This window comes from Meleagris gallopavo, chromosome 8, assembly GCF_905368555.1.
Source record: "Meleagris gallopavo chromosome 8, MGAL_WU_HG_1.1, whole genome shotgun sequence".
Taxonomy (NCBI): domain Eukaryota; kingdom Metazoa; phylum Chordata; class Aves; order Galliformes; family Phasianidae; genus Meleagris; species Meleagris gallopavo.
Window position 1 is genome coordinate 30,392,052 of NC_139411.1, and position 26,677 is coordinate 30,418,728.

The 26,677-nt window shown below is 38.6% G+C and overlaps 1 protein-coding gene across 4 annotated transcripts in view; it reads right to left on the reverse strand.

Annotated features, from left to right (window-relative positions):
• The window catches only part of ATE1 (arginyltransferase 1), a 69,447-nt gene that overhangs the window by 13,203 nt on the left and 29,567 nt on the right, over positions 1–26,677 (reverse strand). For all 4 annotated transcript variants that reach the window (XM_085229465.1, XM_085229466.1, XM_085229464.1 and 1 more), the window contains 3 exons: positions 25,904–26,085; positions 21,978–22,077; positions 2,091–2,211 (listed from right to left, as the gene is read on the reverse strand). In XM_085229465.1, coding sequence (XP_085085591.1) covers positions 2,091–2,211; positions 21,978–22,077; positions 25,904–26,085 — 403 coding nt within the window. The remainder of the gene's footprint in view (positions 1–2,090; positions 2,212–21,977; positions 22,078–25,903; positions 26,086–26,677) is intronic.

The following is a 26,677-nucleotide window of genomic DNA, read 5'->3' on the forward strand; positions in this document are numbered from 1 at the left end:
TAAGTAATAAAAAGGTGAATTATTACAGTGTCTGTGGTTGCTTTATTCAGTTATTAACCTCTAGATACTTTTCTAGACTCATCTCTGAGGTACAAAGTGTTAACAACTTTGTTCAGTTCGCCTCTCCTCTCTTCATTCTCCAACTGCTAACAAAAGTATTAGACGTCAGACAAGGACACGGAAAACAATACTTCAAAACCATTTGAAAACACTGAAGCATGGGACAACCAAATAATGTCAAACAGGCACAATCCTTCATAAATAATGATATTTCTTAATACTTCAGAAAATTTCTACTATTTTCTGTGAATATCTCAGGCTTCTTCAGAAAAGGGAACAAATACCTGATAATAGCAAAGAGCACTGAGGGGTAACAGGCATGAATACTCAGCAACTCTCCTCCCATCACAGAGGCTTGGCAGGTCAGAGCGTGCAGCACTCTCTCCTGAAGTAGCACTTTCATAACCTGCAACTAGCACATTTATTAGCTATCTCTTTTTTTTTTTATGGGAGGGGTAAAGGAGTTTGAAAACTGCCAAATATGATGAACAAACTGGTGTGAGGTTTCAGAAATCTCCTGGCCTTACAGACCATACTAAAAGATGACCATTTGCAGTGACTGTTTTATCGCCTTGGGCAACAGTGCAAGCCGCACCATTCCTCCCAGTTGTTTAGTGGGTCTGGTTATCGCCCTCAGTTTGTAAGTAGGAAGTCCCAGTGCTGATAAATCATGACCTACTTAACTGACATAACTGAGGGCTGTGTTATAGAAAGCTATTCACAAGGAATAAAGCACATCATCGTTTCTATTGCTCATTTTGTAATTTGTTCTAACTTAATTAAACTCATATTGCTGACTGTTGTGGAGAGAAAAGAAAAGGAGGAGGAAACTGATTCTGCTGTTGAGAAATAACTTCCTTAAAGCTAGCAAATCTTTAAACCTCAAATGGCTAAGCTCTCAGCAGGCCCAACACACTTCAACACGTAGCTATGTTTTAATTTCCTTTAACCACGGGACGTAAGTCACAGCTCCAGTAATGTCTGGAGTGAGATATTTTGTGCTGATAACGATGCAATGTTTTATACCCTGCAGTTTCTAAAAGCCTGGTATCCCACAGGAATTTCACAGAATTGAGAAGATGATACCCCTTTGCTTCTATGGGGTTAACATTGTCAAAGGCAGAGTAATTTAGTTGTCAATCTTAAATGAATACACTTCTTTTCCTTCTGCATAACAAAAATATCTTTAACTTCACGAGCCTCCAAAACCGTTCCTCATTTTACCTCTCATTCTCTTTTCCTATTTCCTTTCACCAATCTAATGACATATCTGGTTGATGATGATATGATGTACCTTTAACACAGAGCTCTCTAATGGTTATGTGTTTGTTTCTTTCCAAAGTGCATCCAACCATATTCCATATTCCCAAGGCTATTTCCCACCACATCACATGGCTACCTGCAGTCCTTCTCTATTTGTAACACCCCATATAAATTGTACCCAAACTTTAAATTATTATCTGTGTCTAGCAGTGTATCTGACCTGATTTTTAAAAAATAATTTTGACCTTTCAATGCAAATCAGTAAGTAATTATTTTACAGAATGTACATCGTATGTTCCATGTAATTCAAGATGCTTGAGGTGTTTTTACTGTTGTATTCTTCACAATTTCATCTAGATTGAAAAGCTAAAGTAGCAGTTTGTTTCTATACACCTGATGCCTTTATGCTTCACTTTCACTTTCCTGCACTGATTCTAACTTTGCCTCTTTATGAGCTCATCAGACTAGAATCTAAGGAAGGAATAAACATTTGTTTTTGTTCACAAAATAGCATACAAAATTACCTGAAAAACACCAAAATGTCAATTCTGAATTACATACTACCTGTAAAACAGAATGGATTTAAAACGTTGCATGTGTTCAGAAATAAAACAATCTCCTTGATAATGCTCGCAGAAGTTGTGAATTTTAGACTTTCTTCCCCCTTAAAGGCAACATTTCTATAGCTTTTCAGAAGCAAACGATACCAGTATGCAGTAAATATGAGAGAGACAATTTACATCATTTATCATTACTTGTGTCCTTACCTGCTTTTGCATCCTGGTTGAAACGAGAGTATTTGGACAGCTCGAGCAGTGGGAGACATTGCTCAATAGGGGTCCAAACGTACGTCTCTGGACACAGCAAGTCAGAGGGTCTATACTGACCCTACGAAGGAGGAAAGGAGAAAAAGAAGAGTCAGATCAGTTGCACAAATACAGTCTGGCTACACGTTTCCAGACTTTCCTATAAGCAAGGAATGGTTTTAATCTAACCTAAACAAACTGAGTAAGAAACAGCTTCACTGTAAACACAAGCTTATTCCTTTAGTAATTTCTGCATTAGCTCAGGAATACAGACTTAACCTTGGCACTTGAAAAAAAATAAAATTAACACAGTATATTTTATGTTATCCAAGATGAACTCGAGAAATTTTGGCTCTCCTTACTGAAACTCTGTGTTTAAGTTATCCTCTAGTGATCTGTTGAGCTGGTGCTGACACTAAAAAACTCAGCACCTCAGAAAGCAGCTTGTCTCAAATGTTCTTCATTCTAGCAAAGTAACAGCGACAAAAAAAAAAAACCCAACCTTTTTCAATAAAAAAGTACACTTCACAGTAAGTAGGATTTTATTTTTACTGCATTAGTGAGAGCATTTTGTTCATTGAACATTAAATAGCAATACCGTCTTGTCAATGCATGGAATTTCTCCTGGAATAGTTTACAGGTAATCATTATGAAATTCTACTATTTTATTTATTTAAAAGATATTCTTTGCAGACATTCCCCAAAACTAAACAGTGATATTTATTTTCCCTTCTGCTACACAGAAAATCACCACCTCAGGAATAATAACCTTATTTTTTTTTTTTTCATTATTTAAAATAAGATTATTCACTGGCCTATAACTTAAAACAAAGATCTATCTTGGAGCCATTATTCATTTAATCCATTTACTCTCAGTCCCCATAGCCATACGTGGCAATATTTAATTAATTTTCAAGCTGGAAATTCACTACATATATCAGCTTGGAAAAACAGATATACGGTAAATAGATTGCAAACATCTACGGATTTCATCATACTGCCCTCAATGCAATTAAGATTTCTTCATTTGAATTAAATAGGTAATGATGATGAGTTTGGAAAGAAAAATTCATATTTTTGCCAAGTACTAAAGACTAATTGTTGATTTTTTTTTTTTTTTTTTCCAACATCAATGAACATAATTCTGTAAAAAGACACATTCACAAACTCTGCTGTTCCTTTATAGATCCATCCCAGTGCAACAACACGTGGTTTTGGGGGCCATTTTCTGGATGTCTGCAGAGATTCCAGCTTCTTTTAATTCTCTTTCTATTCAACTCCCGACAATATTTAGAGTAAAAGAATGAACCTTTTCATTATTTATGTCCTATCAAGTTTAAATTGTTGAGTCAGAAATACAAATGTTATGTCTGATAGAAGTCACAACTGTCCACATGAATAAAAGAGTAGTTTTGTTCCCATTTCTATCTGAAGTGAAAACAATATTCCTTCAGTTCCACAGAAAAGCTTAAACTTCATGGCATTAGAAAATTCTCTAAACTGGAGAATGGAACTGGCATTGAACTGTTACACTATCTAAACAGTTGAAAGAGATGGGAATGCAATGCCTAAAGAACGTGCTTAGACACTATTATTCAGACGAAACAAATTAAGGATTAGGGAAAAAGTAGTCCCTTTAACAGGCAAAAAAATTAAGCATAGTTACTTGTGGATTTAAAGACATTTTCTCAGTTGGCCAGAGGTAGAAATAGGCAAGCAAGCATCTCAGAACAGCCACCAAAGCACAAGCACAGGATGGTGGAGACACGTCTCCTGCAAGCACGGATAGGCTCCTACATACACACACTGCTCACTTACTGCCTTTCTACAAGATCTTGCCACTAGACAGTAAATTACGATGGCCGATCCAGAAGCAATGCCTCCCATCTTAGTACCTTGGCCCACAATGTCAGGGGCGGATGGTGGTGGTGTGGCAGTGGTTGGCAGATGGCACCAGAGGGGCAGTCTGATGCAATGGCATCTGACGTGGAAGCGTGTAAGGAGCAAAGGTGTGGAACTGAATTCCTAAACGTGGAAAAAAGGCACCCATTGACATTCACCGATGCTCACCAAATGCGTATGGAGACCAAGCAGCAGGTGTGAGCACAGTGAGGAGTGGGTGGGTACATTTCAGCAGTGCCAACTAGTTCCAACCCCCAAATCCATCACTGAAAATTCAGTATTTATTTGGGGGATCATAATACCTAACTTAGGTGGCAAAAACAAGTAAACAGTTCTGAGGTTTCCTCTTCCCTCAAATTTAGAATTTTGTCAATGAGTTTCCCTGAAGATGCATGACACGGAGGCGATGACACAGAGAGCTCTCAGAGACATAAAATAGTTAGAGCTAAAAGTTAAACAAACCATTGGTGCTCTTCAGTATCCTTGCTTGCTTTTAAAAGCTGTTTCCAAACATGATAGAGGTAAGATTTTTTTCTCCCTTAAAGGTATTTTATTTCCTCTACCAGTTAAACCCACATCCCATGAATCATTCAGCGGAGGAAGTGGGAACCCAGGGACGCACAAGGGTGAGTTTTCCAGTCAAGTGTTGGCACTCTTTATATTGACATAATTAAAAAGGCAATCCACGGAAACCGCTAAATCAAATGGAGTGATTTCTAAGGGCTTCCACTCCTTTTTTTCCCATTCCTCAAGTGATTGCAACCAATTTGTTTTCTTCTTAAAAATGTTAAAAACTCAGTATGAAAGTAAACGATAATAGATCGATCTCTTTTCTTCCCTTATCCTCTTATTCCTAGGCTGTGAAAAATTTCCACCTGAGAATCCAGCCAGATTAGATGTCATGTACAGGAGGGCCTGTATTCAAGAAAAAGGCACACTTCAATATCATTATGGACTCAAATATTTACATTGTCTAAAAAAGCCCTGTCTACAAGAGTACTATTCATCTATTCATATTCCTTCTTACTCTTAATACCACCAGTTTGCAGTGGACACCCAACGTACATCAATAAGAGAAAGGGGATATCCTACTGCAGAGCTATTATCACAGTAGAACTTTGTCAGGATTTTCGGAATTTGCTTTTCAAATATTTATTTTTGGCTTCAGATTGAATTAGTGTACATTTCAAAAGTCAGACTACAGTAAAAAAGCCACAACTGAAAACATTTCACTTTCTTTTGTCTCACAGTATAGAAGTCCCCATAGCACTGTTTGTACTGCCCAAACCATCCTGGAAATATTCACCTACAAGGTTTTCAACAAAAACAACCACCTTGCAGACCATCCCATAGCACTTCTCTTCTGGTTCAGCTTTGGAAACCCAGTAACCACCTGCCGATAAAATGCACTCCGTCAAGATACAACTGCACATATGTCCAACAGTTTGCTATACGGATGCTTCCATAACTAGCTGACTTTGGAAACAATGAGTTTGGACAGCCATTTCCTAACCCTGAACAACTGCTTTTGATTACTGCAGCCTTTGAGCTGTAATTTCCCTCAATGACCATTACTACCGCTGCGATATACATGCATGTCCAATCAGCACGTTTTCAGAGTGCCTCCCATGATCTTGCAGATACACAACTCTAAAAGGACATGAATTTTTCTACTCATTCCTCTAACATAGGCCGGTCCATACATTCAGTCCTTCTCAGCAGTCTGATCTCTCTAATTTTGCTTTATGTTCCTTGAAATATAAGGAAAGGGGCACGGGTGGGGGACAGACACACAGATAGAAGCATCTGTCAAATAACTTGGTTAAAAAGATCAACAGTACTTGATTAAAAAGTAGTATAGCTAAGGAAATCCTGAGTATGTGGTTTCTCCTACCAAATCAACTCATTGCAATATAAACACAACCATCTACTTAATAAAAATAGCTATAAGACTTCACTTTCTGAGAAGTCTGGGGCACTTTCCCTCATATAAACAAAAAAAACCCTTAAGGTGCTTTCCCCCCTCATACTACTAGATATGCTGCATTTTAATTGGAAACTTCTGGAAACATATTTTACAGTGAAGCTGCCAAGCTTAAATTAATACTTCACACCGTGATATTTTTTGTTTTACTGTTTCCAAATCAAAATCAACCAGAACTTCTCTGAACTTTTGTCCCACAGGAAGGGCAAAGGTTTTAATGAGACTTAAGTCTGGAGATTACTTTCTGAATATTTTGTAAAATCGGAGGGATTTGGTAAGCATTTGAGATGGAAAACATCAGCAGAGTTTGTTTTTGTAGTCTAAGTAGAACTTAAAATGTAAAACTACCAAGAAAGAGAATAGTCTGGAAAACAAAAAAAGGTCAAGCACCAGTAGCACTGAAAAAACAAAAAGGGAAGGTTAAACACACATTTAGTTCTTTTATCAAGTGCACTTTACATCTGTATCCTATTTCTTCACAATAAACTCATTGATCTTTTATTAAAAGTGAATTAAAACTGCCTTCATCTCAATTTCCACCCAGCTGCTTAAAACAAAGCTCTCAGACTACGTAAACAAAATAATTCCAAATCATCAACAGCGATCCGTTAGAGCTAAGCAGCACAACAAGAGAAAGAGTGCATCAGGTTTATTAAATTCAGTCCTTGCACTGAAAGGCAACCCCATTGGAATCCCAGCAGCTCAGTTCTCCAGCAGACCCTTGCTCCCTGACTTCATTGCACAAACAGAAAAGGTCCTTGCTGACCCCAGAAGAGTAACCCCCCAGCGCCCTGCTTTTGCAGCCAGCAGGACTGAGCTGGACATCTGAATCCATTTGTGCTTCCAGTCCTCTGTGTCACTCCTGTGTGCCCTGTGTGTCTAAAGGGAGGAAGAAAGAAGGGGAAAAAGCAACCTGCACAGTTCTCTCCCACCTCACAGTCGCCATATTGTTTTTAATGTTCTTTTTGAACAAACAAGCCCTCAAGATTAATACACACAGAATGAACAAAGCTTTATTTTATCCATGAAAGATGTTGGATGCTTCAGATTTATCGTCAGAAGTAATCCACTTACAAGGAAGGCTATCTCAAAAAGGAGTTCAATCAGCCAATGTATGGATTGCGGATAATTTGATGAATAAATAACAATTTGGATTTAACCACAGAATCCACAATTACATGTGCAAAGGCTTGCCTGACACTAACGAAAACGTGAGTGATTTAATCCAAACTTGGCATTCATTCTGCAATCAGAGCTTTCAGGGCCCAATTATATACTCTTGGAAGCTCAGCTACCTTTTGTTATCAAAGAACAATGCGCTGTACTCCCCAAACAATATTATCCATAGTAACCAAAATTGATCTTGTAGCCCCAAAATCTCACACTACTTTTGAGAAGTGGACGACTCTTAAGGGAATTATTCACAGAATCATCAAGGTTGGAAAAGACGTCCAAGATCATCCAGTCCAACCACCCACCCTACCACCAGTATTTGTGATTTCAAAATAAAAAAAAAAAATTAAAACAGTAAATATTTACTGAAAATCACCATTAAACATCCAGCTGTGAACAAGTCAAATTAAAGATGGCACCACACGGACACAGTTCTGAAGCTGGAAGCCAGTAACCATCATATATTCCACCACAGGGAAGCTACTCAAGAATCCTAGAAAAAGTAGCATAGTTAAAGAGAAAATTTATGGGAAACCAATGGAAAAAAAAAAAGAAGTTAAGCTCATACATGGTCAGAACACAAATCATCTGATTACTGAAATGGAGCTGGTTTACTTTAAATCTGCTGCAAAAATTCTTAAGGAGACCCTAGCAATAAACTTGGAACAAGAGATTAGGAAAAGCTATGACAAAAGATAAAACCCAAGACAGGGCCTCAGGAGGAATGCTCCATTAGAAACACACCAGCTACGCTGACTTCAGTCTGTCTTAAAAGGAGTTTATTTTGGCAGCTGTGAGAAGTGACAAAAAAAAAAGAAAAAAAAAAGGTGAGCATTACAATCATGGGGATCCCATATCATTCCCTTAAAGAGCTGCCACGAGCTCACATTACTTCTTGTAATTATTAAATACTTAATTTTGTACATTTTCTTATATTTACCACAAAGTGAAATAATCAAAAGAAGGACATGCACGTCTCAGTGTGTGTTGCATTAACATTCACCAGTACAAAACAAGAAGGTGTGAAGGCATCCTGCACAACTTTAACTTTTATTTAGTTTTAAACCACTGAACGGAATTATGATGTGCCAAAAAGTAAAACTATGCAAATCAACTTTTGAATCTTCTGTGACGTTTGCAAAAGAGAGACTAAGCCCCAAACCCTGACCCTCATGATTCACTTCAACTCAATTCTCTCTTTTTTTTCCTCCTTTTAAACCAATAAGGCCATTAACAACTCGGAAGGACTACATATGACAAAAAGCATGTGTATTCTCCAACAAGACCAGTATTCACTTTTCTGCACATGCTCTGCTCTCCAGCTTACCCAGCTGCAGCCCCTTGCCTGCAAACTCACCTTCCTGCTGCTGGGTGCAGAGTCCCCCAGTACCTCCTGCCCAAGAATTTCTCCAAATCTAACCCTTTGGAGCATGCTTTGTGCTTATGTTTGGCCTCAAACCCAACTCCTCATTATATCTGCTGGTTCTGTAGTTACCTCCAAGCCCTCTGCTGTTTTCCCTGGCATTCACTCATGCTCAGCAGCTCCAAGCCTTCCCCATCTTTCCCAACATCCCTCAAGCTGCTCTCCTCAGACAGTTTTCTCTTCTTCCAGCTCCAGACCCAACCCTCCATGCCCAACCACCCGCCCCAAAGCCCCTCAGTGCCCCATAAGATCCACTCTGCATTACCTCCTACACCCATCACAGCCTTACTTCTGCTTTTTATCGCTGGCCAAACTCACATCATCAATGGGAATAATGCCTCTGTACAAGACTTACCCAAAACCCTGTTTCTGCCTTTAATGGAGTTTCCAAAAGCTCAGCCAGAAATGCACAGAACTTGCCAAAATTCTCCCCAGACAAGGCTCCAAGGGCAAGAAAACAAGGCGTGCCCAGGAAAGTCTGTGCCTGCTGGTCGCCTCGCACTGAGTCATTCCATATTTCACCTCCATGCCCAGCTACTGACTCACTCTGTGCAGTATTTGAAGACATAATAAATCAGAGGACTAATAGACAGCTCTTCATAATTGGGGATCGCTGATGTTCAAAGGAGTTGAAATAGGCTCCCAGTTAAGAATTCAGGTGAGGGAAGCTGGCTTTAGATATTAAGCTATGCTATGCACATAAAGCAGGATTTTAAAAAGCATTTACAGCGCTGTGCAACTATATCACATTGAAAAACAATGCAACTTTAAAAACTGGCACTCCAGCTTTGATGTCTACTTGCTTGCATGCATTTAAGAACAAGAAATATACCCCGAGTCAATATTCCACAACTGGAAAGGATTTTTTAACTTTGGAGCTTTAACGTATGGTAGGATTGTTTCTGAAACATCACCAATAGAAAGAATAACCCCAATAAGAGACAGATACTTAACCTTTGACTATTCAACACTGAAACACATACAACAGCTAGGACAGTTGCTTTCCTAAGTATTCAAACAGAATCTACATTTCAACACTTTAAAATCTCGAATGTGTACATACATCACAGATTTGTTACATTGATCAAGACTAATGAAAAAAGAAGTAGTCTCAAAACCTGATGCATTTGGTTTAGCATTCTATATCATTGCATGGACATTTCAGTGGCCTCATCTGTGCTTCTGCCTGAACATTTTGATAGCACTTCACACAGCTGCCACGGCAGATTAATTTTGGTTTTGATAATAATGACTTGCGCCTCAATTTTATGTTTGCAAATGAAGCATTTTAATCTACGCTCTACCCCACATTTTTGGTCAAACTGACCATGGGAAAACACATGTGCATTACAAATAAAACCTGTAGAATTCTGAGCAAACGGGCAGAGAATATGGCACAGGAAAGTTAATTAGTACAACATATCTTTTTGTGGGATATTGGCTGCGTAACACTGTGAAAATCAAACTAATGCATTCATACTGCACACAAAAATATGTGAATTATACTAAAACTCTGAAGGAAAAAGAATTAAATCTCAGTGCTTACGTGCCCACAGCTCTTGATCAGGAATAACAAAGTTACACACCGCTCTCAGACAGTGTCACACTGCTTTTCCATCCACAAACAAAAAAATGAGAAGGTTTGCTCTGTCAGAGTATTCCAACCATGTGTTAGAACTTAACAGTAAGTAACATTACAGGAAAAAAAAGTATACATGTATAGAAATTCAGACCAAAGAAACGCTCTTTAAAAGAACTTTCTTCTGTTGCCCATAAAAATGTTTATTTTCACTGTAAGTTTTCATTCCTGAAATGAGCATTCTAACTTCAGGTCATCTGAGATTGTCAAGTCTTTGTTAAACAAGGCTGCTTTGTTTGCTGAGAGGGGAGCATCTGTGCACAAAGTTCTCTCTGTGCTCCCCACCAGCACCTTTAGTGCCTCACCTTGTGCCCATCTCAACACCTGTAAGCCAACTGAAGCATTCTTGGTAACAATGGAGCAGCCTCAATGAGACACAAACCTGCATCACCAAAAAGTACATTTTGTCACCATAGAGATGTTTGTGGTCTCCACAAATGAAAAGGTACAAAGCAGCTAGGCACCATGCCCCCCCTACAGAACACAAACGCACCTGATCTGATATTGGGCAAACCAAACAATCCAGCCCTGCAGAAAGCCAAATCCATGCTGACATGACTCCCTGTACAAGCTTCTGTTCATATGCTTAATCTTCAGACTCAAAACTGAACAACAGGTCAGAGCTCCATTCGTAGCCACAAGAAACGCTAAATTAAGACTTGTAGTATCCTCAGTGCTCTTGAGCCTCTCCAGAACTGGGCTAAAAAGAAACAGGAAGGAATCCAAATAGAGGAACAGAGAACAATCCTAGAGTAACAAAAAATATGTCCAGATAGATTGATGCATTGAATTTTTATCAAGTTATTCACAGGGAATGGTAACTGCAAACATACCTTACAATAAATAACAGCATTCTTTCAACATGCTCTTTTTCACATTGACTTGCTTTCATATCCCTCCTTATGTTAACAAATTATTTCTCCCTTATTAGAAACAAAATATTTCTTGTCAAGTCAGTCCATTTTTAAGTACCCAAAATTGAACAAAATGAAATTACTGTACCAAATTCTGTAGCAGTCATTGTGCCCACAGGCTTTGCATCTACTAGCTCTGTAAATGCATATGCGTGCGCTTCTGGCTTCATAAAGCTGCTCAAGTTCAACATTATTCTCCTAGCTGGTTAGAACAGATTTGCTATTATGCTTCCGTGGCAATAATTCAGGTGAAAAGGTCATGTCCACTTACATGTTAAGGAAAACATACTGCTTAACATTAATGTATCCCCAAAGCATCTGAGTTGAAATACCATCGCTTCAGTTTTCTTCCATAGCTACATGTTTGGAAACTGATTCCTTTATAATTGCCTTAGAAGAAGAAAACAAGTTTGAAGGCTGGAGTCAGACATATACACCACGTATGTCTTGATAGTACCAAAAGCTGGTAAATTCAAGGGTATACTAAATGAACACCTAAATATTGAATTCGGGACGTATTGAAAATAGAACATCAAGTGCTTGACCTTAGCAGTTTGTCATTCCCAGCGTTCAAAGTGAAAACAAAGCCTCATAAGAAGGTGGAGTTGTCAACACAGGGGCCTGGGGCCTACCAATTCAGTCATCAGTGTGATGGAAACATTTAACACACAGAATTCCTTTACCAACACCTAATGATTGAAAATAGTTTTTGTGATGACAAATTCATTAAACCATCATCAAACAGTGAACCAGATAAAATTCTGTGAAGGAAACCAATTTATCTTCCAAACTAAGGCTTCAGTCTGGGCTTTCGAAACAAGCTCTATCAAAACCAAATAATTCATGAAACACACGCAGCATTTTACTCAGCATCCTTCAATGCCCCTGGGAGATGTGACCTGAGGATGCAAAGAGCAGCAAGTCTTCCCAAATGGAACGCAACACAAAAATGGCTGCCAATCCCTCTGGAAGGGGGAATGGAAGATAATTAAGAAGGATTAATAGCAAGCCACACAATGCCACCCAGTAAAAAATAAAATGGAAAGAATGTAAAAAAAAAAAAAAAAAAGAAAAAAGCATTCACAAATGATGAATAAACTTTACTGAACACATTAGCACTAAGTGGCCCTGCAGAACAGTAGCCTCAGTATCTTAAATAAAATCAATAGATTAGTGGAACAAAAAGGTCATCTCCTCTTCTGTCCATTCATAGAACAACACTGCATTTGTGTTGGGATCAAACAAAGCGTTTGGTTCCTGTGTACTTTTGCTCCATGAACCCATTCTTCTTCAATTAGTTAACAATGGGATCGTTTTCATTCCCTTTCTTGTGTCATTCTAGCTCAGTTTTACTTGTGAAAACATTTTCAAATTACCATTTTCATTCAGAGTGACAATGGGAAGGGAAGCAAACAGCATAACACGCTATTAAAAAAAGATGATCTGGTCCTTTGAAAGCTTTCTAGTCAGAATCTCACAGTCATCCTATACGTATAACACTGCAAATAACTACTATTAACATCTCCCTGTACTGAAACAATTTCATTTCGTTTAACTTCTCCACTGGCCGTTCTGCTAGGGGGCCCACCTGGATTCAATTAAAGAGAAAACAGATTGATTTTTAAGTGACACGTAACTGGAAAAGGTTGGTGGCTATCAGGATAGCATGAAGTAAGCTCCTCCTCTACTGGTCATACTTGTATTGTGAAAAAAAAAACACACCAGAAAACAATTAAATACTGTCATCTGCAATCCAGTATTAAAGTTATTTGCTCTGGAGTTTAATTTGTTCCTTTGTTTGAACAACCTCTTTCAGCACTTACTGCAATAAAGATTATAAAACTCCTCCTAAAAATTTCCATAGATCCTGTAGGGAACAACTATAAAACCCCTCCCTCGATGCTCTGTCATCTTGTTTAATGCAATGTTCTCTCTTAAATGAAGAAAACAGGAACTTAGAAAACTTAGTTAAAACAGAAAGGACAGAAGTGAGATTCAAGGTCGTATACACTGTGCTCTCACGTTCTGCCACAACTTTGGCACCAAAAAAACTCAACAAGTCCCAATTTAGACCATTCTGAAATTTCGTACTCAATTCCCATCTTTTCCTCCTTGTCTTCAGAGTCTATATATCTTCTTATATGAGAAGAATTGTTAACTTCATTGTGAATAACATATGTCCTCAGCATTTGAAGACCTAATTTTAAATATTGTTCTAGAGGAAAGAAATGGATCTGCTGAAGATAATCCAGTGGACATCATAAAGAATGGCAAGAGAATTAAAAAATGCAACTTGGCAAAAACATTAGAAGTAACTGAGGGGTTTATTTTGGTGAGTGGATGGGCAGTTGGAAATAATATTGTTCAGGAAGTTCACGTCAAATAATTCAACGAAAGATAAAGCACAAAAATATATAAGGATATAACTACCAACATATAAAGACATGTCAAAGGAAACCTTTGGCAGATACGTGTCCCAGTGCATCCTAAAAGTTAACACAAGTGTAATTGGATCTGCCTTGGAGCAAGGACTACAAAATTCCTTATGGACCCTGACATTTTTCTATTTTTTCCAGGTTCCAACTCATTCCCCTCTACAGCAATTTGGGACTCTAGTTCATACCTAAGCAACGCTGATGTACAAGCAATCACTGTCATAAAAATACAGAAAGCTTTTTATAAACTGGACTCTTAGAAGCACTGTGGGTAATATCAGGATAGATAACAAATAATAGAACCTCATTAATATACTTCCACTCAGTACAGTGAGCAGCTAAACAAACTCAAAGAAAATAATCATTCAAAATAAAGAATAGTTGTCTAGATTAAGTGTAACACTTCAGAGAAACGCACTGTGATAATTCTGTAAAATACTGACTCTTAGCAAAACCAGACCTCATTAGAGTATCTACCATTAAATCTTTCCTGTAAAATTGGAGAAAAAAAAATCTGCGGATTAACTGACCTGTCAGCCAGCTCCTACTGTAAAGACTACAAGGTGAAATACAGCAGAGCCAGGAGGAGCAGGAGTTCCTGGCTTCCAGACCAAATAAATTCCTCTTGACAATACTGCCTAATTAAAGCAAATTTCATCAGCGAAAAGCAAAAGTCAGAAAGAATGCAATAAGAGCAACCAAACTCAGTGTGAATTCCAATATTGCAGGCATCAGCAGGTTCAACAGACCTGGTGCAGAGATAAAGCTGACCTGTGTTTCAATGGCTTCAGTGACAGATTTAAAGGGCTGTTTGTTCTCCAGGACAGAACATCTTTGATATTTTGCCCAGAGCTTAAAAACTTGCCTCTGAGCAGCCTCACACAGAGACGTGGCTGTGTGGGAAACGAAGGCATTGCACTCATTCAGCCCTGTGCAGCAGGGCATCGTCAGGTGGCTACCTCAGCATATGCTAAATTCACTCATCTTTGGGAACAGCCAGAGACAGACCAAGCAAATTCAGGATGCTAACCAGCATCTCAAGAGCATCCAAGAATAATTAAGTCAACAAAATACACAGCGAAGCCAACAAAGCAGCACTTCGTTAACTCACTTGTTAGAGACTTGCAAAAAGCACACAGACTTACATGCATCTGACATTTTCTAGCACTGACCAGTGGATTTACAGAATTGCAAATAGAAAATTCTGAAACACGAGCCATGACCTCATTCCTTGGATGAAGAAGAGAAATTAATGATGTGAATTCTGAAGACATTATTCCACCCTCCCCCACCCCAAAAACAACAAAATAAAACAAACAAAACCCACATGACTTTTGTCTATATATATTTCACAGTCTACAGTTCTCACTTTAATTGCTAAAAGTCACAACAAGCCCCCTTCAAATTCAGTCGAGGCAGTAACAAGCAGTGAATTTATGACCGTGCAGAGCCATGAATTAGACATGATACGTTTCCAGCAGCTATTAGCATGCAGAAGATGGTTTGTGTCAGGTTTATTAACACGATCTTGAACAAATCTTTTCAGCGGCTCTTTTTGACAGAGGCAGTCAGGTTACCTCTAATAACTCCAAAACCATCTGGTGGTACAGAATTAGCCTACAGTGAACAAACTGTATCCTTCCTTGGGTGCTTTCGTTAAGGTGGGCTTAGATTTTTGCTTATTTAGGCCTCATATAAATGAACAAAATTATATTTATCAATGAAACAGTATAGGAAAACCAATTCAAATAGAAAAAACTAATGTAGCAAGCGATACATGTAGAACATATTGCTACTGATGCACACACATAGGTGATTAATACCACCTCTACCACGTTTTTATTCTTCAGAACATCTAAACTATACATGTTTTTATATCTATTTATACACAGACCTCATTGTACATGAAATAGGAACTCACTACTGATATTAAAATCATTAATAGAATGAATATTATCCAGTATTTTAATGTTGGTATTTTAAATCACATCATATTTGGAATTACTTAAAAGATTTTGAACATTTCTTTTAAATAAGCTTTATGGGATCTTGTTCCCTTGGGATTTTTCAGCTAGGTTTGTATTTTCTTATTTATTTCAACTGGTGTAGGTTGGTTTTTAAGGACTGTGTGAAAATGGTGTAAGGGGATCCAAGCAACAAACTGCAAGATAACAAATGGAGTGGTTTAGGAAGGCATTTTAATATTTATTTATCCAGCATAGGAAAGTTACACACAAACATTAAAGAGAAATTTACTAAATTAGAGGAAATGGTTTTGTAATTGGAACCGTATCAAATAAGAATTACAGGTGTACAAGTAAAACTTTAGGAAGGCCACATCCTGCACGTACAAATGTCTTCTGCAAAGTGACCTTCAGATACAGTACCAAAGTTTATATATTGTACACCCCCAGTGTCTGCATGTGTTTATTCCCCCAAGGGACAGCACAGTAATGAAAAAGGTTTCAGAGATCTGCCGAGCCCTGGTTCAACAGCCATTTCATTCTGTGCTGACAGAAGCCCACAGACAAGGCAGGCAGCCATGAATACACACCATGCTTGCACCTGAGTCCTGCTATGCTTCAGTCACCTAAAGCTTGAAGTAAACATCTGAAAAGGAATCCACATTTCCAAAATTAGAATAATAAAGCCAAAGGGATGTTTTTGCATTTCTCCCCAGAGGAGTTCTAACTGACAAAAAAAAGTTTTCATTGCAAATATTTTTAAAAAATGGGAAACTGAAGTTTCTTAACTTCAAAGACTTGGCTGAGCTCTGCATTTGTTTCTAGTGGTAAAGTGGATTCCGACTGGTTTTAGCCCTGCAAATCTTGCGTGAAACTCAGCACAGCTTCAACACACACACGAAGGAAAAGCCATAATCATTTACCAATTACATACCCTACAGAGCACAGCAGCTTAGAGGAAATAATAATAGTAATTGCATTCATTATCTTGAACTGACATAAAAAACAACGGGGAAATGGATACACTACTTTTAAGCAATTTTATTTGCAATGAAAATCCACTGTCAGCACTCAGTAATGGCTGTTGCTATTCAGAACAGAGGCTTTCAATGCTCATAACACCACCGTTGTCCCAGTTTTCACAACCTGGAGAGAAATCTGTCCAAAGTCAAGAGGAAATACTTGAAAGTATTCACCACTAGCATAATGTGATCCCTGTGGTCCCCTGCAACTCAGGATATTCTATGATGATCTGGTTTTTGTCCTCCGATGGTACTTTCCACCCTCCCCCCATGTTCCCATCGCTGGTCACTCCAACATGCTCAGTACCATTTACTTTGTGCGTGCTGTAAGCAGCTAGGAGGAGTCTTCTGGCCAATGAAAGGTGCAAGGAAAAAGCTTTTATGGAAGAAAGCAACAAATGAATAAAAAAAATAAGAGGGAAACAGCAAGCTCTAAGGGACACTGCTGTGTGAATATAACAACATATGACATATTGGTTCATAAAAGACCACCAATCTTCAAGTCAACACCTTGGGTAATTTAGATGTAGAAGATGTTTTTTTTGCACTGGTTACATCCTGAAGGAATATTATAGCAATTTGATTTTCAAAAGCATTCAACACACATACAGTTGAAGAGAAATCCCTTTAAAATTCTTCCCTAGCAGCCAAGTCCATCATCTGAAACACCATTGCAAGTCTTGGCCAGCCATTTTAAAGGAGTTCTAGAGAATCCCTTTGGGTTTGAATGCCAAAAGCCAAGTCATAACTCAGAGTGGTCTTTTTCCCCTGCAGTCACTAACCCAAACCATTAGAAGGAACACACAGAGCACATTCATGGCTCCAAGAAAGTGAGAGCTTGGTTTCAGCTGCTGATACCAACAGAGCAGTAACCTGACCACATAGGATGTCCATGAAGAAGTGGAAGGAAGGTACAAGTAACATGGCTGAAAACTATGTTAACAAGCCAAAGGTAGATGCTGTTGAAAAGCAGGGAGACTTTTCACTCCATTCTGCACTTTATCATTTTCAGATTATTTTACGATCATTATTAGTATATGTTTCAGTCTTTGCTTTTTGTTATCTTGTTTGTTCTTAAACAGTCTTACAAAAAAAAAAAAAGCCACCCCAAAACTATTGCACTGTCAAAACCTGTATGGCCTTCTATGAGTATGCATCAGCTTTTCAACCTACGTATTTACAGTCTTTACCAAAAAGTAGCATTGCACACAACAACTTTATAAACTGTAATAAATACTGCCTCGTCAGAATATTTAGTTGACTATGCATGACCCATCTGTAAACACATTTTGAATTTATTTCTATGGATGGTATTCCTATAAACCAACAAAATTAACCCTGGAGAAGCCACTAGTACCAGTGCGAACAGACCTGAGCAGAGCAAGTCCAATTCCCTAATTTGATTCATCATCTATTCCCACTGTTAATAATAACAGCATGGAGAAAAACAGGCTTACAGCTGGTGGCAGCTTTTAATACATACTAAATAAAAAGATCAAGCACAGAGCTATACCTACACCAGCTTTTTCTAAGTGATGCTTTTCAAAGCTATTTCAGTGGCAGAACTGTGGCAGCTTGTGCTTATAGCCAAAAATGATAGAGGTTTGTATTGAGACACATTGTAGTCAGTCAATTTCCTCTGCATGTTTCAGCCTATGCAGGAAACCCAAGCTTTTTGTAAAGGTTAACTGAGTTCCAATGGCCAGGAAGGGTTGAAAAAGCCCCAGGTGGGAGGCAGACCAACATGGGAGCTGGAGATGCAGGCTGCTGCTACATCGCGCTGCTGCGGAAGGAGTGATGCTGAAATTCCTAAAATCAGCCAAAGAAATTGGCTCTGGAGCTCTATAAAATTCCAGGGGCACCACTTACGACCGCAGTCAGTCTGAGGTATTCAGTTCAAGAAAGATTAATCACAGATGAATCAGCCTTTTGTTTCTTTTTTTTTTTTTTTGACATTTCAGAACCCTTTCTAGTATTCCATCTATCTGAAGTCTGGCCATGCCTTGATACCAAAGTAGACTGTTTGAAATAATTCCATTTACTTTGGCCTGCATACAAGTCTGGATAAAGATTTCAGTCAAAACATCACTTGAAATCACAGAATGGTCTTCAAATAGCACACAGATAGCGAGGCAAGGAGGCACTGGGTCTGTTCAAAGCTTGCTGATGTTATTTATTTACTGACTTCATGGAGCAGCATCAGGGCAAGGGGATGGTTGGCCAAACCCAGAGACAATAGGTGCCCCAGTTGCACTATTTGCATGCAAATATTGACATTGAAAAAGCATCTTTTTTTTTTTTTTAATCACAAAATAACCACAAGCAGAAATAAAGAAACTCAGGTAGCAAACTTCAACAAAATCTATCTGGTATCACCCATCAACAGACTCAAAGTATCAAAAGCTACGACGGAAAGAACAGAAATTAGATTAGCATTACAGTGAGCTCAGAAGCAACTGAAAAATGCAAGTTTAATAACAGAACCACAGGAAAAAATTGTGGGATAAATCAGACAGAAGCTTGGCACAATAAAAACAATCCAAAAGCTCTCAAGTATCTCTCTGATGTGGCCATTGGTTTAGTTCTGAAATCTTATAAATCTGTTTGTAAACAAACGTCTTCAGCTGAAAATACATTTAAAATTAGATACAGAATGTAAACACTTGAGAAGCAATCCTGAGTCCAACATCATCCTAAGATAAAACACCTCCTTGTGCTTCTAGTTTTATCACAGGCTCCAGAACGCATTAGGAAAAAGACTTTGCATCTTACAAGTGCTGGAAGTTTTTCCAGAATGCTATTTTTCCCAACATAAGAACTGCCACATCTAACAAAGCCTGAAGAGTTTAACCACAAGGTCGTGAATTTTAACAGAGAGCCATTTTAATTTTGTATGTAGCTTATCTATTCCCCTCCCCCAAAAAATGGAATAAAGCCATTGCTTTGTGTTTTTCATCATATTTTTCCATATTAATATAGTTCATAGAACTACATAAATCCTTTTGTCTCAATTTAACGTAGATTTTATTGCACTGGTACATAAATATTAACCCATAGATGGGAACAAGTCTAGGAAGAGCTGGGAACTAAAAAAACTAGCCTAAAATTGTGATACATTCCTTTCCCCACTTGCAATTTCCCTGGCTCTCTGCCATTACAGAAAATGACAGTTGCAATCAAATGCAAGCTGCTTGGGAACCAAAGGAACAGAAAGGCAAGGAGTCAAAAGAAAGCTCATTTTTCAAGACTTGTGTAATTACCAGTCTGATCCATTGTGGTGGGTGATGCTCTTTACCCATTTAGCTTGCTGCTGATAATTCAAGATTTCTCAGCCCTATTCTTGAGCCATTGGAATCCCTTCCCCCTTTAGGAAACTCTTCCATGACATTCAGGCCTCTGATCTTCACTGGACATCACATCACAAACCATTTACACCAAAAACTGTATCATTTGTAGAAGCAGAAGATGAAAACGTCACAGGCTGACCACCAAAAACAAGCTGAGCTCTGCCCAGACATGCTTAGCAGCAGCCACCCATCCAACAGCTGCTGCTGATTGTAGAGGAGATGTCTACAATTTGCATTCCAAGGAAGTACTCATGTAGAACAAGACTTTGACACTTGCTGCTAGATATCCATACCTCCAAGCTAGGAGTGGTGTATTTAAAACTAAAGCATTCTGCTCTGTCCTTGTGCAGATAGCATTAATTCATCACTCGGATTATAACATAAATGAGCAGAACAGTCCGTTGCACAGATCCCCAATTATTTCAGCCAGGTCTTGTGCAGGAGACTGAGACTGACTTAATGCAAAGTGGAACCCTGTCAAACTCCTTAAATCAACATCACCAAGTCGCTGTTCTTTACGCACCCCCTGTCAGCAGGAAAAAAAACAAAAGCAGCTTCACAAGCATTCAGACTGATGAACGTGAGCTACAAAAGACAGTGTGGTGCAAACCAGTATTCAGACTTGGGTGTTTTTGTCAGAAGCATTGTTTAGAAAAAAAAAAAATCAAATAGAAATGTCAGCTTAGGCATTTCTACTGATCATAACCAGTGGCTTGAAGGAAAATTTCCTTAGATTCCCCAAATCCTGTGATGTCACTGTAATCAAATGTAACGTGTGTGTTCGTAGAACACAGTGCTTATAGAAAGATGCTGTCCCTAGCATCCATTCCCAACCATCCAAGCACAGACAAGTGGCAGAGAAAAAGACAAGCAGAAAATAAAAAACAGCGGTTAGCTTTTTGACCCACTTAATTTGCTTGTATGGCACCTGTTCAGAAACACCTACAGCCTTTCCTTCTCCCAGACTGAAGTCACTAAGGAAAGGGAGCCTCTAACATCCCTTTAAACCAGAACCGGGCAAGGCCTTCAACATGTAATGCCACTAAGCCAAGCTGGCGTTGCTTGAATTGTTTAATCTGCCAAGTCAGTTCTTCCCCACTCTGCTCAACCAACCACTTCAACCAATGGCAATAGCACTATCCAGAAGCATTTCATTGCTCAACTTCACAGTTTGTTTCAGTGTTGTGGCTTTTCTTTCGCAACCATCGCTTCAATGAGCATCGCTGCTTTTTGGTTATTTGAAAGCATGCTGAAAATGCAGGTTTTTAGCATGTTTTGAGGACGAAAAAAGAAAACGCTAAGAACTTTTGATCTAGATTTCATTGGCTTTCTACATTTCCATATTATTAACATACACCATTATTTGTAGACGTTCAAATTTCTATCAGTTTTCACTACTCTGATATTGTGCAGCAATATTTAAAAAGCAATGATATCTTTACAAAGAATAGATGGGATCTAACAAACAGAAGAGCTGGACCCTTGGGCACATAGGTCTAAGCAAAGTTGAGGCTAACAGGGATTACAAAGGAGATTCGGTGACAGACTAGTTGTGCCAAACATTCTGGGATTCTCCTCACCCTTTCTGCTACTTGATCCAAAATTCCTAACAATCTGGCTGCTCATAGTTTTTATCTGCAGAGTAAGCCCCAGGAAGTCATGCTATCTCTGCCTACAGTCACTAAGCAACAGTTCCACAAATACTCAGTCAAACCCAAAGAAGGGAGAATTTCAGTCTGTTGCCAAATATACTGTAAACATGAGGCACCCAGGTAACCAAATGACAAACTATTATCTGACAGCCTTGAAAATCTCTCCAAGTGAACAGCTTTTAAGCCAACTTGTAATAAATACCACATGCGGCTAAACTTAAAAAAAATAAATAATCCTAAGTCAAGTTAAAGAGTAACCAGTGTCCACATTTAACCACGTAAAGTCTATTTTGAAATCCAAAGTGACAATTACAAAAATATTATGCTACTATGAGAACTGTCAAATGCTTTGAATAATTGTACACAAAGGAAAGAAGTAAAAACACACTTTACCTTGTAGCGCATTTTGGGGCACGAATGAATGTAGAAACCCATATAATAAAAACGGAGATCAGGAGCTTTCTCATGAAGTTGCCTAGTAAAAGCAATTTCCCTACGAAAGGAAAACAAAAAGGACTAATTATTTATGAACACAGTTCCTACATTCATTTCATCATTTAAATAAATGCTTTCCGACCACCTGGCTTTTGACTTACTTGAAGGACTAGACTTCAATCAAACAATGAAGATGACAAAACATTGTCTGAGGCTTTAAGAACGCTCACTTTTGCCTTTTGCCTTGCCATGTAACCAACATGAAATTCAGAGAGAAAGTGACCAAAAGCCTCTATTTAACACATTCTCTGTTAATATTCATGCACATTGGAATACTACAGCAATCTGACCCAGCTATTGTACACACGCAGCTCAGGAAAACATCAGTAATCTTAAAAAACAAGCTTCAAGGATAAGCCTCTTGTTTGTTCTGTTCTTTGCATTCTAGTAATTTGCACACAAAAACATCCATCCTCGCGCAGCAACAGCCATTTTTCACTTATCTCGTGTTTGTTTGTACGACTTTCTCATTTATTCTCAAAGAGAACCATGAGCGTATTCCAAAATAAGTTTGCTTGTTATTTTGCTTGCAAGAGGAAAGCAGTGTTCTCAAAATGAACCTGCCAGCATTTCTACTACAACACTCATTTTTACAGTATTTGCAACATTGCAGTTCACACTTGCATCAAGTTTGATGGAACTTGGATGCTGGTTCTTACTTTCAGCGTTGAAAGGAAAAGATCTGAGCATGGTCCTATAGGAAGCATGTATAAAACCTATTTGGGGTTTGTTTTCTTTTTTGATCACTTTAAAATTATGATAGTAATGAGAATGTTTAAATATGCTGAAAATCTGACATTTCAGTTCCACGTACTTCACTGAGAGCATCGGAGTACATTGTAATTCTATATTGTATCTGCTAAAAAAGGAAAATATTTCAAGTTACTTCCTATCTGAAAATCCAGGTAAATAGAACAGTAAATAGAACATCCAAAAGTGAGGTTTATATACTACCAAAAGTGTACCAACATGCACGTCACATACAACATCTTTTAACACATAACATGAAGTCAAACATCCTTACCATTCCAAGCTGATTATCCCAGATCTAATCAAATATACCTTTGTGCAATTGCACAATCCTGGAAGACTACAGGAAAAGAACATTCTTTGCATTTGTAAATATCTTCAACACCCTTTGCAATTGGCCTACGTTGGCTGACCATAAGGCAGTGAGGTTGGGCTGCAGTAGCAGTCCTACAGGCAGCTCTGTTGTCTGTGCAAGTTTGCTGGGAGGGTCACAGCAAATTAATGCACGACAGCAGTGATACCATGCTTAGAATCACTGCAGGTGTCTCCACATAAATGGCAGTGCAGAAATACACTCTAGGAATGACAAGCAATACTGGGGAACAAAAAAGCATCCTTTTGTCTCTCACCTCCAGGGCTTTGTGGAGTACAATTGTACCTTCTTTTTAGATTCCTTTCTTGCTCTCTAGTTCACTGACCAACTGACCACGTGCAAACCTATGCTTCCCAAAACCAGGAGGGAACTGCAGTGCTGCACAGGAGTGAGAAGTGTACCACTGCAGAACCAAACTGAGACCTAACGCAAGAAAAGACTCTTCCATCACACCAACCTGGCAGCAGCAATGCAGCACTACACTGCACAACTCACACCTACCTGCATTTTTTTTCTGCCTAAATCATTCTCCTGGAAAAGGGGTTAAAAGGGGTCATAGACTTGAACTTTTTTTTTTTTTAAATAAGGCTTTCAGTTAAGATACATATTTAAGGAATTATAATGGCTATTAGCACTTGGCAAGAATAGGCAACAATGAGCAATACGTACACATCAATACAAAACTCAGTATTTCAGTGCTAAATAATCCAATTCCAAAAGAATGTTAAGCATTTTTTTCCCCTTACAATAGATAGATTATGAATATTATGGGAGAATGCTGAACATTTTCTGAAAAATGACAAGAAGAATCACTTCACATGCCCTGGTCAGCTTCTCCCAGCCCTTCCTCAGACTCATATATTACATGTAGCCTCTTCTCCCCTCATTCTGTACTCAAATGCCTCCTTATTTCACAAGATGTTCAAACTGCATCCTTTCTATGACTCAGGAGCAAAAATTCTCAGAATATCATGAAGTGGAAGCGATAGCATTGCAATGCAGTTTAACCTCCTCAGAGTAAAATTGGCAACAGCTTTTAAGGTATCAGATTCCTTTGCAGCTTCCTAAATCCTCCCCAACTCTTAAGGGCTTTTTTCCCCCTTTTTGAAAAGAGAAAAAGACTGCCCCCCCCCCCAAGCCTACTGAAAATTCATGTTTATTGCCTTAAATGCAGCAGAATTTACAAGCTGCTTTTTCATGAGTTGAGCCACAAAAGCATGCTGCAATGACAAAGTTTTAAATTTATTAGGTAGAAAATTTTAAATCATTTCAAGAATTCATAAGCATGGATTATGTCAGACTATTATTACATAAAATAATGCGATACATAATGAAAAATAACTCTTAGAATTTGCTTATGGCAATTTGCATTAAAAAGATAAGTCTAATTTTAAGTAGCAAATGTTTGTATTAAAATCCAGACCAGTGTTAGAAACAAAGATCACTTCTACATCACGGTCATTCCAATGTTTTTCTACCTGTTATTTCTGATTCCTTCTAATTCAGAAAAATGGTAACTCAGACACTTTTAACTACAGACCAAGTGAGATGCTACACATCAGTGTAACTGACAGTCACATGAATGCACATGACAACTTGAAAGTTACCCCTGATCCGAGCCAGAACCAGACCAGAGATGCCCACAGGCTCTTTCCTGCCTAAACTTTTCTACGATCCTACAATTTCTCCTTCATAAAGAAAATCTCTAGAACAAGGTGAGGAAAGCCAACAGGAGGGCAGTGTTACCAGCTCTTGCCAAAAGCAACAGGAGAGACTGCTCTAGAAGCTTAACTGATCTAGAAGCTTACCAGAGTAAGGTTCTGCACTCTATCAAGCCATTCTCAGCTTCATGGCTCCACCATAGCTCTTGCACCAGCTCCAGTACTAACAGCTTCTTCCCCAAGAGCTCAGCTCACTAACCAGGTGAAGCAAACAGTTTTCTACTCAATAAACTAACCTGGCTAAAGGTGTGATTGCTTCTAGCAATCGTACATGGTAGATAGGGAGGAGTGACTGCAGTGACTCATTTCAGCAAGAACAAACCATTAGACTGATGTCAGCAACTTAGCAGTGAATTTAGTGAGACTGCTCTTGATAGATGCATTTGTGTAATTCATAAGTAGATTATTCACAAATCACAAAATTCACCTTTACAAAGAGAGGAATACGCTCAAAAAGGTTGATAGTTAACCTAGGGCTTCAAAATTCACAGGATTACTCTGTCTGTCAGACAAAAGGTAATGAGATTAACATACCTGAAAATACACTCAGCACTAGCATAGCAGGAAACCACTAATTCAGAAGACAGTTTTTACAATCTCACTGTGCAAACAAGTATAAGTGATTAATTTCATTTGGTGACTAAGCTAAGGTAAAGGAAGAATTATTTCCATCCAAACAAAAAAGAGGCTTTTCTCTATTGAAACCAAGCAATATAAATTATTTTCTGAAGAATAAAGACTAGGTATTTCCTTTGAATTTTTCAGACTTTTTTAATCTTTAAATGTATTTAGCTAATTAGAAAGATAAGAAAATTTAGGACATATTTAGATATGCATCCAACTGTTGAGAATTTAAAGAAAAGAATTTTTGCTAGAGACAGTGTTAGCAGCATATGTTTAGAATGGAAATCAAGTCTCAATTTAAGAAAAAGTATCAATTCTTACTATTATGTCTAATCAGAAAACAAAAATCCTCTTACCGTAATGCAGAGTAGACTCCCAAAGATAAGAAGGAATAGTCTGGATCGTAGTACAGATAGACAGAGGACACGCAGTAGGGCAGGATATCAATGACACCCACAGCTATTATCTTCCCATCCAGCCAGTACTGCTGGTGAAAAGAACCGTAGCCACATTCTGGTCCATTTGGTGGATTCTCTGCCTGAGAAAAACAGGATATCATTATCAGACTGATAGATTTCCAGTAAAAACAACAATTTTAGGGATTTTAAAAGAAAATACTGTAAGAAATCTTTCCTGCTATGCACGCTTAGAGAAAGGAAATAAAGAATTTGAGAAACAGGGGAAACAATATTAATTCTCTATATCGTTTTTGATTGTCACTGTAGAATAGATCTGTAGAATCACAGAACATCTCAAGTTGGCAGGGACCCATAAGGACCATCGAGTCCAACCCCAGCTTCACACAGCATCACCCAAACCCAACGTCTGAGAGCGGTGTCCCAGCACTCCCCTGAGCCTCTGCCAGAGCTCAGGGGAGCTTTTCTCTAACCCTCACCTGACGCAGCTCCATGCCATCCCTCAGGCCCTGTGACCAACCCCAGAGAGCAGAGCTCAGTGCTGCCCCTCTCTACCCTGTGAGGATCTGTGGGCTGCTATCAGGGCTCCCCTCAGCCTGCTCTGCTCCATGCCCAGCAGACCCACAGAGCTCAGCTGCTCGCAAATTCTGCCCTCTGGGCCCTTCATCATCTTGGTTGCATATCCATGATCAGCAGCCTTTGGTCACAGCAGTT